Source organism: Chrysemys picta, chromosome 7, assembly GCF_011386835.1.
Source record: "Chrysemys picta bellii isolate R12L10 chromosome 7, ASM1138683v2, whole genome shotgun sequence".
NCBI lineage: Eukaryota > Metazoa > Chordata > Testudines > Emydidae > Chrysemys > Chrysemys picta.
Genome location: NC_088797.1, coordinates 33,139,499 through 33,156,764, shown reverse-complemented (window position 1 = coordinate 33,156,764; position 17,266 = coordinate 33,139,499). Strand labels below are relative to the sequence as shown.

The 17,266-nt window shown below is 51.1% G+C and overlaps 2 protein-coding genes across 3 annotated transcripts in view; one reads left to right on the top strand and one right to left on the bottom strand.

The window, feature by feature from the left end:
* LOC135972852 (serine/arginine repetitive matrix protein 2-like) overlaps positions 1-17,266 on the top strand; it is a 303,518-nt gene that overhangs the window by 201,121 nt on the left and 85,131 nt on the right. The window lies entirely within an intron of this gene.
* On the bottom strand, positions 1,903-12,581 carry TIGD3 (tigger transposable element derived 3). Of its 2 annotated transcripts, none has more exons than XM_005307922.4 (2): positions 10,547-12,581; positions 1,903-9,268 (listed from the first exon to the last, which is right to left on the bottom strand). In XM_005307922.4, the coding sequence occupies exon 2, from the start codon at positions 9,218-9,220 to the stop codon at positions 7,778-7,780; it is 1,443 nt and encodes a 480-aa protein (XP_005307979.2). In that variant the 5' UTR covers positions 9,221-9,268; positions 10,547-12,581; the 3' UTR covers positions 1,903-7,777. The 2 variants fall into 2 exon arrangements, with proteins under 2 accessions (XP_005307979.2, XP_023956060.2); XM_024100292.3 differs by having other exon boundaries at positions 1,903-9,227.

The following is a 17,266-nucleotide window of genomic DNA, read 5'->3' as shown; positions in this document are numbered from 1 at the left end:
TGCGCTGCCAGAGCTGAACAATGTGCTGGAATTGCTGCCGCCATTAGCGTCAATAACTTTATTTGAGGTTATTAACTCAAGTGATAAAATAATATTCGGTTATTAGGGTCATGTTCTCTAGGGAGCTGATTACCTGAGTGAGTTGGGTTGTTAGTAATTAATAGCAATGGTGGGAGCGGATATTTCCACAGCGCCTTTCTTTGCTAAAGGAGTCCAAAGTGGTTTATAGAAAAGCCTTGCCTAGCACTGAGATGCAGCTACCTCTGGGGTGGAACGTGGGGGCTGTTTACACATATATCCCTTGCTTTGCACTGAGATGCAGCTGCCTCTGGGGTGGGGCACAAGGGCCGTTTTATACAGGGATCCCTTGCTTTGCCTCTGGTGTGGAGTTCAGCTGCTTGCTAACGCTTGACACACACCTTTAGAATGGAGAATTAAGGACACTCTTGTGTCCAGCTGAAATATGCAGGGGGATAAAGGGAGCCGAAGCAGAATGTATCCTGGCCATTCATGCACTATCTTGCTGCCCTGGTATCGTTAACAAGAGGTGGTCAGAGCCTGTCTTCACAGCTGAGAAATTATGTCCCACTGCTGCACTGGGGAATTGGGGTCAGCACAGACAGCAAGGAGCGAACACCCCCTACTGCGTCTCCCAGGCTGCAGCACAGGGTCCCCTAGTGCCACATAAGGGGGTTGAGATCAGCACTAACTCTGATGGGAGAGTGCCCCCTGCAGAACAAGTTGTGATCAAACACTAATTTCTCATGTGTGAAATTATGCCCTCTGATATGGAAACCAGGAATATCCAATCTCCACTCCCTTTCTGGAGTCTTGCTAAGCTATTGGCCCCCATGACTTCCTGTGGCAGGGAGTTCCACAGGTTAATGCCTTGTTGTGTGAGGTGAGCATTTCCTTTGATTGTGAATTTCCCACCTTTTAATTTCATTGAACAGCCCCTTGTTCTCATGGTACGAGACAAGGAGAACAGAAGCTCTCATCTCCCTTCTCTAGACCAGTCAGTATTTTAGAGACTTTGATCATGTCTCCCCTCCTTTGTCTCCTTGAAACCCATCCCAGTCTTTTCAGAGAGTGTTTCCAGGCCTCTGATGTCTCTGCTCATTCTGCAATACCCTTTTGGAGATGGGGTGACCAGCAGCGCACACAGAACCTAGCTCAGATACTTGTCTGCACCCCATTACCCTAGTCACTGAGCATCTCACTGGCCATAATGCATTTTTCCTCACCACACCCCGGTGAGGCAGGGCAGTGCTATTATTCTCATTGTATAAATGGGGAAAGTGAGGCACATATAGACTAAGGGACTTGCCCAAGGCCATACAGGAAATCTGTGGCAGAGCAGGTAATTGACCCTGGGTCTCCCAAGTCACTCTAACCACTGGGTCCTCCTTCCTATGCTAGCTAGTATTGCAGATGAGGCCGCATCATTGACATACAGAACAGCAGTAGAATATTTTCCCTATTATTCTCCACCCTGCAGCCTTTTTTGCCCCATGCCCCACATTTTATCTTCCACGCGAGATTCCTCATCTCCTCATTCCACCATCTGTGCAAGGGGAAGGCTGTGGATTGAAAGGCCGGGGAAGTGAGTGGCAGCGCTGAGGGCAATGCTAACGCAGCCAGAGGGCACATACTGTGGGGTATGTGCATGCATCCCAGCACCCCCTGCTGGATAGAAGCAGAACTGCTCAACCATGTGTCCTAGATCCAGTATTGCCAAAGGGCAATGAGAATTTCCCTTTGGGCATGGTGGGGGGAGGGGATCAGGGCTCAGGCCCTGCTTGTAGCCAACCCATGGTCACTATTCCTAGGGCCCAATTCTGCACTCAGTATCCAGAGGCAGCCCCACCGTGGACTGACAGAACGGCATTTCGATAGAAGGACTTATTGATAGCATTTTAATTTGCATTCACATAGATTCTCTGAGAAAGAAAACACGGGAAATGACACAGAGGGGGGAGGGAAAGGATGCCTTCCCCCCACCCCCCAAAAAACCTTTGTATTAATTGTTACTGGGTCTTTCTGTTCACTGTAGCTGCTGTTTCTCACTGTGGCTCTGAATTCGAGAGGCTGGGATTTTCAGGGGAAGTTCAGGACATTCGGCACCTAACTGGAATCCTGTTCTCTGGCCCACTAAGCCAGCCAGTCCTGCTAGAGGGGAAAGGGCCCATATCCCATTCACCCGCCCCTCCATCCCAAGTCAGCCAGTCCCGTCACCTTGGAGCCGGATGGGAGCTGGTGCCCTTAGAGGGGAAAGGCCCTGCATCCCGTTTCCCACCTCTCTGAGCAAGCTGGTCCTGCTGCCCTGGGACTGGATGGGAACCAGCGCCCCCAAGTGGGGAAAGGCTTTCAAATCCCTAACACTGACGACCCTGAATCTCCCAGCCTTGTGTACAAATATCCAGGCTCCATCTGATGACTGTGCTGGTCATGGGGCTTCAGGACCGTGTTAAATTAATTGTGGGCTTGGAATAGATCCTGTCTTCTAGCTCCCTCCCAATCTAAGCAGCACTAAAACCCTCAGTGCCTGGTGAGCGTGAGCTACATCGAACACGCTTGATCTTTTGTCCAGCGGTTCATTTTCCCTTTCATTTGATTCACCTTACAAGAAAACCACTGCGGGATTCTAAAAAAACCTCCTTTCCCAGCATTGCCCTGGTTTAATGATATTTGCTGCTTTCTTGTTAAAGCTCCTGCTCCTGGAGTCCTGGTATTATGAGACTCATGTAAGCCCAGTGTACACTCGGATTTTGCCCCTGGTAAAACTGTCAGTTACAGGTGTGATTGTTTGGCTTGTTTTAACTGCTCTATTCAGATCTGTACATGTCCTAGCGTGGAGGCGGTTAAAGGTATGATGGTGACTTACCCCAGTGTATTTATCCAGGAATATCTGTAGCAGTGTAAACATACCTAGCTCTCACACCGCACTTGTCATTAGATCTGCCAAAGTACTGGGCGTGGGCCGCCTGCTGGGATCATCCAGGCATGTCTCATCTCATCAATCCCTGCCTCACAGAGGCCTCGGGGACCCTCCGTCTCTCCTGTTCTCTGTCTGGGGTTCAACAGTGGAGTTAAAACACGGTCCTCAGGAGACTAAAGTCATTGGACTCAACACAGGGGTATTTGGATGGAATTGAATGGCCTGCGTTTCTAAAGGAGGTCAGGCTAGATGATCTAATGGTCCCAGCTGGCTTTAGACTCTATGAAACTAATTCAAAGCACTTTACAAAGCAGTTGGTATCACTAGCCACATTTTACAGATGGGGAAACTGAGGCCTGGAGCTCTGAAGTGACTTGCCCAAGGTCACCCAGCAGGCCAGGGGCAGAGATGGGAATAGAATCCAGATCCCTGTCCACTGCTCTACCCACTAAGCCACAGCTCTTCTGTATAGACACGGGCTTGGTTAAACTAATGCGACTCGCTGTGGAGACGTGCTTGTATTGCTTCAAACTGGGTGCAGAGCTGCTTGGCTTGCTTCAGTAAATTTGCAGGTGCCGGCTAAACCAGTTGGAAACCAAAAACCAGTTTAAGTGAAACCAATGCAATCCGTGTGTGCATGTGTGTTTTTGTAGCAAGTGTGCTTTAATATTTCCAGCCTGTGGGTGTAGGGAGAAGCTTGGAAACAACTGAAAACCCAGACAGTAGATTTACGGGGGGAAAGTGTGTGTTTCAAAAACAAACAACAAAACAAAAAACATTTTTTTGTTTAAGCCAATAGCATGGTGATTTTTCAGCTAGCTCATGATTTTGGAACTCCTAGGGGCGGTGAGACTGATTTCCAGCCGCCTGATCCAATCCAAAACGTTGGCTGTATCCCTGGGAATTGTTTAGCTGTGAAGCGCCAAGTGAATTGGAATGGTGGGGTCACATACCCATGTGGTACTGATGGCAATTCTTAGATTTCTGAGACCGGAAGGGCCCATTGTGATCATCTGATCTGACCTCCTGTATAGCACAGGCCACAGGTCACCCCTCAACTAATTCCTGTTTGAACTGAAGCAGATCTGTCAGCCCAACATCCAGTCTTGATTTCAAAAGTGCCAGTGATGGAGAATCCACTCCAACCCTTCATCAATTGTTCCTTGGAACTTGTTTGTCTGGCTTCAACGTCCAGCCGCTGGGTCATGTTAGGCCTTTGCTGGATAGACTGAAGAGCCCTCTAGTCTCAAATTTCTGTTCCCCACGCAGGTACTTGGAGACTGTGACTGCATGAACCCCAGGCTGATGCACAATCAAGGTTGAAATGGGCTGGAAGGAAAAATTTTCATCAAAAATATTTGTCCCTGGAAAGTTGGAGTTTTGATTTAAAGAAAATATTTTGCAAAAAGCATCTGCTTCCCATGGGAAATGTCTGGGCATTTTTTGTATTGATTTGGGTTTTTTGGTCAAAAATCAAAATATTTCAATTTGGAGATGCTGCTGCAATGCTTCATGGGAGTTTTAGTTTGGATGCCCCATGTCCTTGTTTTTCCTCTATGGGCTGGTCTTTTCCAGACAGATGACGTTTCCAGTGAGGTACCCTTTCAAGAGGGAGGACAGCGGTGCATCATGGGAGATGTAGTCTGACCTGGGAGCCTGGCCTATAGAGGAGAATGGGAGCATGAGGTAACTGAAACGCAACTCCCATGAGACACGGCAGCAGCAGCAAAATGGTTTTTTGGGACAAAGTTTGGGTTTTGGCTGACGTCCTTCAACCTTTGCTGTAAAAATCAAAATGATTTTTATTTATTTTCATCAAAATTTTGCAAGGCAAAACCCTGTTTCCTGACCCGTTCTGTTTATGGCGTTTGCTTTCCTGCAACAACAACCATGATGGAAATTTTGTAGAGGACGAGTCCAAACCCAGCGTATCTTGGGTACTGAAGGAGCTGTGTGTTGAATTAATGGAGACCCCGGCCCTACAGTCAGCTCTTAGTGGGGTGAACCGCTGAAGTAAATGGGGCTCTCTGGACACAGGTGCTGGAACAATCTGGATAGTGGGGGTGCTGAGCCATTAAACCTAACTGCAAACCCTGTATATAATGGAAACCACTTCAAGCCGGGGGGGCAGCCGCACCCCCTAGTTCCAGCACCTATGGCTCTGGAACCACGGCCCCAGACCTACTAACAGCCCCGTCTGCAAAGGGTGGTCTTTTTGCTGGAACTGACTGCAGCTCGGAGCCGACAGCGCAGATACCCTCGTTTCAGGGGAGAGCCTGAAACATTAGTCATTAAACTGGATTGAAGTTTGCAATCTCTGCACTTTTCCCAGCCTGGGCTGTGCAGGAGGGCAGATGAGATGATCCTCAGTGGCCCTTGCAGTCTATTGACTAGGTTTGGGGTTTTGTTGTTGTTCCTGTGTAAGGGCCCTGATCTTGCAAACTACTCAGGTATGTGAGTAAATTATTTCTGTTCTGAGAGTGCCTGGCATTTCTGACTAAGACTGGGGAGCCTCCCCCCACCCCTTGGGCCAGGTGCTGCACAGACACAGGGTGACACAGTCCCTGCAAGAGCCTGGAGCCTCAATAGACGAAGGGCAGGAGAGGAAAAAGAGGCACTGAATGGCAAATTGAACTGCTCCAGTCAGTGACAGAGCCGGGAACAGAACCCAGGAGTCCTGACACCCAGCCCGCCCTGCTCTACCTCAGTAGATTCAGCTACTTGCCCAGAGCTGGGATAGAAGCGACTCCCACTGCTTTCCCATAAAGCCATCCTGGTATTTCCAGGCAACAGGGGACAAAGCAAAACCACCTCACCAATCCCGGGGCCATTGTTTTTTGCAGCAGAACAAACTGGGAACGTTTAAACCTCCCGACAGCAAGTTAAGTTTCCATTGGAAAAATAGGACCATCGGCCATTGTCTGTGCGTCAAGCCAGGAATTCTGTCTGTGGGCCCAGCTCCCTGGGGCAGTACCATTTCCATAGGAAATATCGTACCATTTTACAGTGTGTTTGTTTAAAGGTGACTTGAAAAGAAGGTGGGGGAGGGGGAATTAATAAAATGAGGCATCTGCTCCTCTTTATGGCCTGTAAGTCTGGTTTGGTTACCTTGCTTTTTAAAAGGTATTTCCTTGTTTATTAGGAGCATTATGGTAGCACTTAAAACCCCCATTATGCTGGGCCCTGTACACCTAGTGAGAGATGGTTCCTGCCCCCAAAGAGCTGAGTCTAAATAGACAAAGGGTGGGAGAGGAAAGTGAGGCACAGAGAGGATTTGGGACTTGCTCAAAGTCAGAGGCAGAGCTGGGAATAGAGCCCAGAAGTCAGGACTCCCTGTCTACACTGCAATGTCAGTCCAGGGTTAGTGGAACTGGAGGTTGCAGATCCTGGGTTTGTTAACCTAGGGCTTGAGCGTCTACACTCCTTTGTAACCCCAGGTTAGGAATTGTTGAACCCTGGATTCCACCCTAGGGCTCCAGCATCTATGCTGCATTATGCAGGCCTGAGTTCAACTACCGTGTCCCACACTTCCTTGCGCCCTCCCAAAATGTGGCTGCTCGAGGCCTTGGGTCGTGGTGCAGGGTGGGAAGCCTTGCCTGGCCAGAGGACAAAGAAAGTTGACCCATGGGATTGTGGGAGACTGTTGGCAGAGTCCCAGAGCTTGAGTCTAGTAGGGCTGCCTCTACACTGCAAAGCAATAGGGCTTGAACTCTCTACTCCTGTGGGGTCCTCTGACCCTGGGTTAGCGCAATTTGTGTGCAGACGGAAGGGGGGTTAGGCCTAAATTCAAGCCCTGGGCTTACATTGCAGTGTAGACACCACGGCCCACTCAGAGCTGGGAATAGAACCCAGGAATCCTGAGTCCCAGCCTCCTCTGACCACTAGACACCACTCCCCTCCCAGAGCTAGAAATAGGATCCAGGAGTCCTGACTTCCAGGCCAGTGCCCTACCCCCGGCCCATACTTCTGTTCACCTCTGCAGCCATGGAAGTTAAATCTTCCCATCCAAAGATCAGAGGCTGCTGGCTCTGGGGTGGTGTACTACCTCACATTAGAACATCACTTCTCTTCCTCCCTTTCCTTGGATCCCTGGGAAGCTGAAGGAGGATAAGGTGCCTAGAAAGGAAATCCATTGAATGCAGGGGGCTGTTCTCCCCAATCAGGCTGGTGTTGCTATTGCTTTCAGGGGGGTTGGTTTTGTTGAATGCCCTAGCGCCCAAACAATTGGGAGGGAAACTGTCAAAATTCAACTCCTCCTTTCTTTCTTCCCTGGATTTATTTCCTGCAGAAGTGCAGTTCTGTGGGCAAAAGTTTCCAAGCCCGACTCGGGGGTGTTGCAGTAATTGTGATTCCATTAGGACGACAGGAGCCTGACTCAAGCCCCCCCTTCTGAAGAGGCCTGGCCCCTTTTGGGGTGGTGACTAGCAGGACAGTCTTGAAATGGGGGGACCCCAGAATTGCCCGTGGAACATTTTTGGCTGAGGCTTCTGCTGAGGGGGTGGTAATAGCAGGAACTAGTAATGTGGGCTCGTTCAGATCTTTATACGCCCATAAAGATGCACCCAGAAGAAAGAACAGGGCAGGTCCCTAATTCCTCTCCCCTAGAACCAGCTCTCAGAGGCCATGGCAGAGAATAGGGGCATGAATCCAGTCCCTCTAGTGCCCCCCAGTGGGGGACTGGGGCATGACTCCAGCCCCCCAGGGCCCCAGCACTCAGGCACTGGGGGACTGGGCTGGAATCCTGCTCTCCAAGCATTGAGTCGGTGGGGTACAGGGCCACCAGCCCCTCCATGCTCCAGCGTTGGGAGGCCGTCAGGGGCAGTGTGGGGAGTTGGGAGATCACTGGCAGCACAGCCGCTCCACCTCCTCCTCGCAGCTGTAGAACTGCTGGAAGACCCCCTCGGCCGAGCCGTTGCACTCGAACCAGCGCCGCAGGGTCCCCAGGGCCTTCAGGGCATCGGCCTTGGTGGGCAGGCTGCCAAAAAGGTCCTCTCCCTCCCCCTCCTCCTCTTCCTCCTCCTTATAGGCCCCAGCTGGGGGCAGGGCTGGGGGACAGGCCAGCTCTGTCTCCACGTCAACAAAGCGCCGGAATTCTTCCGGGCTCATCCCCCTGGGGGGGGCATGGCTGGGGGGCCCCAGGGATCCCTTCCCCTTGGAGCAGCCGGCTTCCCCAAAGCACCGTTCCACCAGGGAGGGCTGGACTTTGTCCCAAGCGGCCGCCACCATGTGGAGGGCGTCCAGCACGGTGATGGAGGCAGCGATGGAGGCGGGGGAGCTGTTGGTCTCGCTGCCGATGGAGGACACTTTGCCCAGAAGCCTGCACTTGTAGCGGGACTTGAAATCCCGGACGATATCAGGATGGAGTGGGCAAGGTGAGGGGCCGTCGTCGTGGCGAGGCCGCGGGGGCAGGAAGACCAGGCGGATGTTGGCAGGCTCCGGATTGGGGCAGCGCCGCTCGGCGTCCAGCACCAGCGCCACACTGCGGTGCTGCCGGCCCATCTCCCGGTCAAAGTCCGTCAACCACTCTGAGAAGAGCTCCGGTGTCAGCTGACCATCAGCGCTGCTGCGGTAAAGGACCGGCAAAGCTTCCGTGTTGACCCCAAAGAAACATCGCGGAGCCAGCCGCCTGCCGATCACCACGGGCTTCCGCTTCTCTGTGCCGCTCCCGTTCACGCACAGCGCCACATACAGCCGCTCCCTGCCCTCCCGCTCCCTGCCTGGCATGGCCTTATACAGCAGCACCACCTCCCCACAGCCAAAAACGTTCTCCGGGGCAAAATCCTTCAGCAGCTGGGGCAGGCTGAGGGAAGCCGGCGCCGGCCCCTTGTCGCACGGGGGCTCCGGGGCATGGACTGCTCGTGCCGGGTGCCGCTGGCCAAAGCAGACATTGTTACGGCGCTTCCACCGCACCAGCCAGCCGATGCTAGGCACAAACTCCTGGCCCATGATGTCTGCGAGCTCCTTGGCTTTCTGGAGCAGCATGGGCCCCGTGACGTCCCACATCTTGGTGCGGGCGATGTGGAACCAGCACAGCAGGGCCTCGTCGATGCTGCTGTATTTGGACTCCCGCTTGCGCTTCCGCTCCCGGTTGGCCGTCCCGCTGCACCAGTCAGCCAGCAGCTTCTCCTTGTTCTTACAGATGCGGGAGATCTGGGGCTGAGAGACTTGGAAGCGACGAGCCACCTCTGACTGGGACATCTTGGATTCATCCAGCATCTCCAGCACCTGGATCTTCTCTGCCAAGGAAAGAGCATGAAGTTTCTTCTTCCCGTTCAGCTCCATGGCGGCCCTGGAGTGGGAGGTGAAGGGATGTGCCAGGCACTGGAATATCTAGAGGAGAAAGAAGAGACCCTCCCACCCAACCCCCCCAGAAAACCTTGGTCAGCCATTGGTAAGACAGGGAGACAGAATCCAAAGGAAACTTAACAACCCTGGGGATAGAACCCAAGAGTCTGGACTCCCAGCTCCTGCCCCCATCTCACTAAGTTCCATTCCCCTCCCAGAGCTGGGACTAGAGCCCTGGAGTCTTGGCTCCCAGAACCATGCTCAGTTCACTCAGCCACAATCACCTAAATGTAATTTTAATAAATATGGGAGACATTTCTGGGGAGACCGTCTCAGCTAGTTAAATGCCTAATTTGAAGGGAAACACCCAGCTCAAAATTGCCCCCAAATTTAGGTTGCTTAAAAGTTCAGCTTGTCCAAATGACCGATCGTACACTTCTAAGGGCAGGGCATGCAGCTCCTGGCACAACAGGTGCCTCTGATCTCAGTCAAGCGAGGGCTGGTGCAGAACCATGGGGCCTCATTCTCAGCTGGGGGTCTGTGTAGTGCCTGACACAAGGGGGCCCTGATCTCAGTAGGGGAAGAAAGAGGTGGCCAATGCCCTGCACAACGGGGCCCTGATTTCAGCTGGGACCCTTATGTGTTATCACTAACAGCACAGGTTTTCTGTTATGACATTTTATTGTAATGCCACCTTTCTCCTACAGTGGACACAACCCAAACAGTGCCTCCTTGGGGAAACTGACTGGAAACTGACATGTAATGGGGAAACTGACTACTACAGAAACCAGGCTCTGAATTCATAACCTGTAGATGTTTTTAAATAATAGGAGCAGCCCTGCTAGATAAAACCAGTGGGCCCTTCTAGCCCAGCAGCCTGAATCTAACAGTCACCAGTACCAGCCACTTCACAGAAAAGTACCGGGACCCCTGCAGCTATAGGATAACTTGCCCTACTAGGGGGAGGGGGAAGATTTTACTCCTGACCCCAATAGCTAGAGGTTGGCTTTATATCCCTTCCAGCTGTTAGAAATCCCAAGTGTGGGGAAAAGATGCCCCACAAACAGGCTTCATTTTAACACACACACACACCCGTATTTTTTTAAAGATCACGTCCCGTCCCCCCCCCCGCGCACACACACACACACAACTAATTTAGCATGATGGTCCCGGGGGGAGCGAAACCTCAGCGGGCGGGGGAATGGCTAAAACTGGCATAAGCTGCCCGGGGGGTGAGGACAGGGCAGCAGATCTGCAGGCCTCGCACACACTTACAGCCCCCGGGGGAAGTCCCCGTGCAAGCTGCCTTTGCTCTGTACGTACCTAGGAGAGAGACTGGTCCCCTGGCTCTTCGGGGGCTACATCAGGGGCCATCCCCGGCCTGGTGGGTTTGAGGGCTTCAGGTTTCCGGATCCTGCTCCCCCCAGAATCTTTAGTTTTCAGTCTGTAGCACCAGCAGCAGTAGCGGCTCGGAGTAAAACCTGGCAGCTGGATCCCGGTGCTTTGGGAGCGCTGGAGAAACCCATCCGTCGGATCGTTCGGCTCAGCTGCCCAGGTTTCGGCGATCCAGGATCCGGGTTTATACGCTCCTAAGTACCCTGCAGCTCACACCTTGTCTAGGTCCAGAAAGGAATGTAAATGGGACAGCAAAGAGAGGAATTATCGGTCATTTCCTCCCCCCTTACAAGTGCCGAAAGTCTGGGGGCTGTATCGGGAGCCTAGCGGGCTTCCACTTAGCCAGTGGCGCGGCTGATGGGTCTGTGTTTCTTCTCCCGTGGGGAAGGGGGGTGAATTTCCCTGGCTAGCAGGACCTTGGATGTGAAAATCCTACAGCCAACAAGAGCAAGAGTTTTGTGTCAGATGGTTTGTTATCTCGTAAGGGGGCCTGGGGATACTGCTGGCGGATGGCCCAGACCTGAGCATGGTTTTACTTGACGGAGATATGCTGCAGAGACTTTTTATTGTTGAGAGCCATGTATTTGTGGGTGCATACTTATCCTCCAGTCATGGAACGACAGGGTGTTGTGTGGCAGAATCAGGACTTCTGGCTTCTCTTCCCCATTCCCAGCCTCCCCCCGCACTAGAGCTTGGAACAGAACCCAGGAGTCCTGGCTGCCAGCCAGCCACCCCCATTCCCCTGCTCCAACCCAGGAGTTCCTCCTAGGGTGCAATGGGGGCGATATAAGTTAATCAATCAGCAAAGACTGTGAATGAGGAAGACTGCTAAAAATTGCCTTTAAAATGCATCTAAACCAGTTGGCTGCTAACCCAGTCCTGGCTGCATTGGCATCCCAGGGGCACACTAGAGAGGAACAGCAGGGTGCTGTAGTAAAGACCAGAGCATTGTTTTCATGTCATAAGCAATCTGTTGTTTCCTGTCCATCTTAGGACATCTCACTGTATTGGCTTTACATCCCCCTGAATAAATACAGATGGGGGACAGACCCTCAGTATCTCTGTGCCTATATCTACGCTGCAGAGACCATATCGGCCTACCCCTGGAGTGTAGACACAGCCTAAGCTGACAGAACGCAGTTTTCCTGCCAGTACAGGAACACCGTGTCCCCAAAGGAAGTTAGCAACATTGATGGAAGCCCTCTTCCATTGACACAGTAGCATCTACACTGGGGATTTGGTCTGCATCTCTGTCAGTCGGGCGTGGTTATGTCAATATCACTTTTCATTGTAGGCCATTGCACTACCAATTTTTCCTGGTATAATGATGTTGGATGAGGTGTGGGATATGTCTGTGACATTTTTATACTGGCATAAAAGTCTTTTTGCCTGTTAGAACTTATTTTGCTCAGGGAACTGGTATAATCTGTACCAGCAAAAGGACTCTTTTGGCCGGTATAAATTACATTTCCTCTAGGCTGGGAGTGGCATCCCACTGAAAGACTTAAAACTATTTAGCCTCCCAAAGAGAACCGGGAAGAGGTTGTGGTCTATAATACTGTACTGACACGGGGGAGCAGCTCTCAGAGCAGAGAGCTCTGTAATGTAGCATGCACAGGCAGGAGATCTGCTGGCTGGGGGCAGAAGTGAGAGAAATTCAGAGGCAAATTTCTAACAAGTAACCATTGGAACATTTGACCTAGGGATGTGGTGGATTCACTATTGCTTGGGGTCTGTAAATCAAGATCCAGTGTCTCTGTTTAAAATACACACATTAGCTCCACTGCCGGTTATGGGCCTGATGGGTGATTATTTTTTTTTAATTTTAGAACAAAAAATAAATTTTTGTGGATTTTTTACCATTTTTTTTGCAGTTTTCAGTGTCTTTTAGCTGAAATTTGTTCACTGTTTTATTTTTGTTTTGATTTTCCCCCTAGAAAATGTGCTTTGATTTTTTTAATGGGAAAAATAGTTTTTCCCCACCTGCAAAAGTGATTTTTTTTTCAGTGGCTTTCAGCAAATTTTACAGTTCAAGGCAGCTCTTGGCAGAAAAAATTTACTTTTTTTAATAATTGTTTTTTGGCCAAAATATGTACATTTTTCTGCCAAAAACTATTTGGGAGGTTTAATGTAATGGTTTTTGGCAGAACATTTTATGTGTGTTGGTGGTTTTCATAGAAATTTTGAGTTTTTTCCCCCTTTTTTGACAATTTTTTCCCATTGTTCATGGTGGTGGTGTAGCCATGTTGGTCCCAAAATATTAAAGAGACAAGGTGGGTGAGGTCATCTCTTTTATTGGACCAACCTCTGATGGTGAAAGAGACAAGCTTTCAGCTCTGTGTAAGCTGGAAGCTTCTCTCTCTCACCAACAGAGGTTGGTCCGATAAAAGAGATGACCTCACCCACCTTCTTTCTCTCAAATTTTCCATTGACATTTTTGACAAAACAATGCTTTGGTTTTGTCTTCATTTAAACTTTCCCCGGCGGGGGGCAAGGGCGTGAATCAATTTCCAATGACCTCTGATGGCGTCTTTTCGCCTTGCTGAGTTCTACACCAACGCCTTCTAGCAAAACCCACCTAGCTGCTCTGGCTGTCACAGGGTGGAGAGAAGCTGTGTGGGGTGGGGCATGGGAAGTGGAGCGTATAATTAGAACAGCACTGGGGCTGCTCTCATTCTGTTCTATGTAGAGTCATCACCATGGTATCTGGGCACCTTCCAGTGGTCCACTGAGCAACAAGACGCCACATCTCTCATCTAGGGTTTCTTCTCCCCTCCTCTCCCAGGGGGAGAAGCACGAGCAGTGGAATGTCTTGTTTTGGTAGGTTTTTGAATATAGCTGTTGCTCTGGTATTTGTATTAGCGAAGGCAGGGCAAGGAGATGCACCTTGCACTTGGAGCATAAGGTGGCAAGGTTTGGGATGGGCCTTAGCTCCTTGGGGAGCTCATTCTGCAGCCCCCAGAAAGATCTGTCTCCCCACACAGATGAGCTTTACCCTTATTGTAGAGTGCCACTGGGCCAGAGGCGCGGAGTGGGGGTCTCCATCCTGCAATTATAGGCAGCCTTCTTTTGGTACCTTGGGTGGAAGTCATGGAGCCTGCAGGACCCAGACCTTGAACTTGATTCAGCATTGTATGGGAAGCCAGTGCAGAGAGCAGAGGACAGGGCTGATGCGTTAACAGTAGCTGGCACTGCTGAGCAGATATGACTACATCAGCTAGAGTTTCCTAAGGGCTGAATGTATCACACCCAGGTCACTGCAGTGCTGTGGTCGAGCTAAGCAATGCCCAGAGCTGATTAACAGGCCAGGTCATGGTTGGCCAGGCTGGGGCAGCATCTCTGAGCCAGCTGGAGATGGTAGAAAGCATTAGTCACGGAGTGGGCGCTGGTTCGGGGCAGGACCTGACTCTGATGGGTGCCGGGTAATTTAAAAACACCTGGGGGTTGAACGATAAACCAGACCAGCAGCCATGTAGCTTTGCTTTCTCTGCCTGTGATCAGCAGAGTTCAAGACAGCTGCATCTTTGAGTCCCCCATTAATTTGTGTTTCACTAAAGCATTTTCCAGAATCTGGATCTGATGGAGAATCCACCCCTGTCCTTGGCAGGTTGTTCCAATTGTTAATCACCCTCCCTTTGAAAAATGTGTCCTGTATTTGAATGTGTCTGCCTTTCACTTCCAGCCTTTGGTTCTTAGTCTGCTTTTCTCCACTAGGTTAAAGAGCCCTTTAGGACCCGGGATTTTCTCTGCGGGAAGGTGCTTACATACCATGATCAACTCACTGCTTAATCTTCTTCGTGATTAAACTAAACAGATCGAGCTCCTTAAGTCTCTCGCTGTCAGGTCTTTTTTTTCACCCATCTTAGTGGCTCTTTTCTGCCCCCTCTCCAATTTAACCAACATCCTTCCTAAAACGTGGACCCCAGAACTGGACACACTATTCCAGTACTAGTCTCACCAAGTCCATCACCTCCTGCTCCTGCTTGCTACACCCCTCTTTATGCCCTCTGAGGCCCCCTGCTGGAGGCCTCCTGGCCCTACCACATCCTGCCCCAAAACAGAGCAATGGAAAGGGTCCTCCAAGCTGCCTAGAGTGACTGTGTGGGACACAGCCAATCAGGGCCTACCAGTCTATTATAAGAAGAGCTGCAGGGCCAGAGGGAATTCAGTTCCTTGCTGGAGCTGTAGGAGTGTGTGTGGCTGGCAGTATTGCAGAACCCCAGACAGGGCACCACTGCCAGTACCTGGAGAGAGCAAGAAAGTGCCCTGAGCTGATTACCAGGTCTCCATTAGGACAAGGCCCTGAGGTAAAGATGAAGATGCTGTGGGGAAGTGGCCCAGGGAATTAGAGAAGCCATATGTCATAGTTAAAGGGACACCGCAGACAGCAGTGATCTACAGGGTCCCTGGGCTGGGACCCAGAGTAGTGGGCAGGCCTGGCTTTCCCCACCCTGTTAGCCACTGTGGGGAAATGGCCTGGACATTGAGGTACCCCAGAAGGGGAACTGAACTATAGTGGCCCAACTGGAGAGCTGTAGCCAGGAAGCCCAAGAGGGCGAAGACATTATCCCTGCTCTAGGATAGAGCAGTGCCCCAGGGCTTCCTCCCTGGAGACAATCTGAGTGTGTGTGTGCAGGTGTGCACACTTGGCCAAGGGGGTGCTCACGAGAAGCACCCTGTTACAGCATCCCAGGACTGGATCAGCCTGTGATGGGGTATCCACCTCACACTGGCCAGTAAGGGGTTAATAAAGCCCTAGGAAGGCTGAGTGAAAAGCAGCCAATAGGAGAGGGGCTGTGAGGAGTGGCCACTCAGGGCTCATATAAGAAGAGTTGCAAGATGGACAGAGGAGAGCAGGGTGCGTAGCTGCCTGGAGCTGGAGGACGAGGAAGGTTTGTATCTGGAATAGGCTGCAATGCTGTAGCACCTTGGACAGAGCAGTGCAGGCAGGACCCCAGGGAGAGGGGAAGGAGCTCCGGATGAGCTGCTGAGACTGAGGAGGTTGCTGTGGCCCCAGTGAAGTGGCCCAGGGAAATGCAGCGATCATAGAGGTAAATGAACGCAGTAAGTGACTGTGAATCAGAGGGTCCCTGGGCTCAGACCTGGAGTAGTGGGTGGGCCTGGGTCTCCCCACTGTGGAAGTAGGACAGTTTACTGCAGTCACCACTGAGGAAGTGACTGGACTACTGAGGAGCTAAACCTCCCCCAGAAGGGGGGACATGGACAGTGCCATGGTGGGGGGGGGGGGGGGGGCCGAGCCACAAAGAGGATGCTGCCGTCCCTGAGGCAGCGAGAGGGGCTGCAGGCAGATGGCGGAGATCAAGTGACAGTGTGCAGACTGTCGACCTTGAGTTTCTCCCCAGAGCAACCTAGGGGAGGCACCAGTCTGGTGCTGAGTAACACACAGTGGCGCAGCCCTTTGGGCCACTATGTTGCACTGGCAGCTCATATTGAATTGCTTGTCCACTGTGACCCTCATATCCTTTAGAGTCACTGCTTTCAAGGATAAAACCTTCAAAATGGAAGCCTGTGTTTGCCTGGCATGGAAAACAGACCCATCTTGTTATCAGTGCTCTTTCACTTAGTGAAAGGGTTTCCCATGGCATCTTTGGCTGTAACTTTTCTTCCTGTTCAGCTGCACCCCAAAAGTGGCTGCATATCCGTGGGGCTTTCTATATAGACATTGTGTCGCAGTTATGGGGGAAAGACCTTGCACTATATCGGGGTCAGCAACCTTTCAGAAGTGGTGTGCCGAATCTTCATTTATTCACTCTAATTTAAGGTTTTGCAGGCTGGTAATACATTTTAACGTTTTTAGAAGGTCTCTTTCTATAAGTCTATAATACAATAATAGCTTAGTTATATGTAAAGTAAATAAGGATTTTAAAATGTTTAAGAAGCTTCATTTAAAATTAAATTAAAATGCAGAGCCCCCCGGATCGGTGGCCAGGACCGGGCAGTGTGAGTGCCACTGAAAATCAGCTCGTGTGCCGCCTTTGGCACGCGTGCCATAGGTTGCCTACCCCTGCACTATATCTAAGGATAGGTGGTATGAAGGCAGAGAAGTAGGAGTCAGAACTCCTGGGTTCTTTTCCTAACTCTGGGAGAAGAGGGTGGTGTAAGGGGTTAGATTGGGGGAGCAGGAGGGCTGGGAGTCAGGACTTGTAGGTTCTACTCCCAGGGGCTCCAGGAGGGGAGCTGGGTCTGGTGGATTGATGTTGGGGGAGAGGGGAGCTGGGAGTCAGGACTTCTGGGTCCTATTCCTAGTTTGGCTGTATTATGCATAAAATATTTGACTCTAGTTAACCTCCTCCTGGACAATCTAATTAATGAGTCCACACCAGCCAGCAATGGGTTGCAAAGGACCCATGCGTGGGAAAACAAGATACAGCATGATATTATTTTGCACTGAGGCATCTATTCATCTTGGAGTAGAGATGGCTTCCCAGAGGAACAGTGGCTTTGCAGATCACACACACCTGCCCAAGGCTGTGTTAGCTACAGGAAAGATGTACAAGCCCAAACTATCAGCCATCTTGTCCTGGGTCTGATTACACCCACCAGCACTTACAGTGAACATCCTGGGGGCTTGGATGTGTACCAATGAAGCATTGCTAACCCCAGGACTGGGATAGCTGCGCTCTCTCA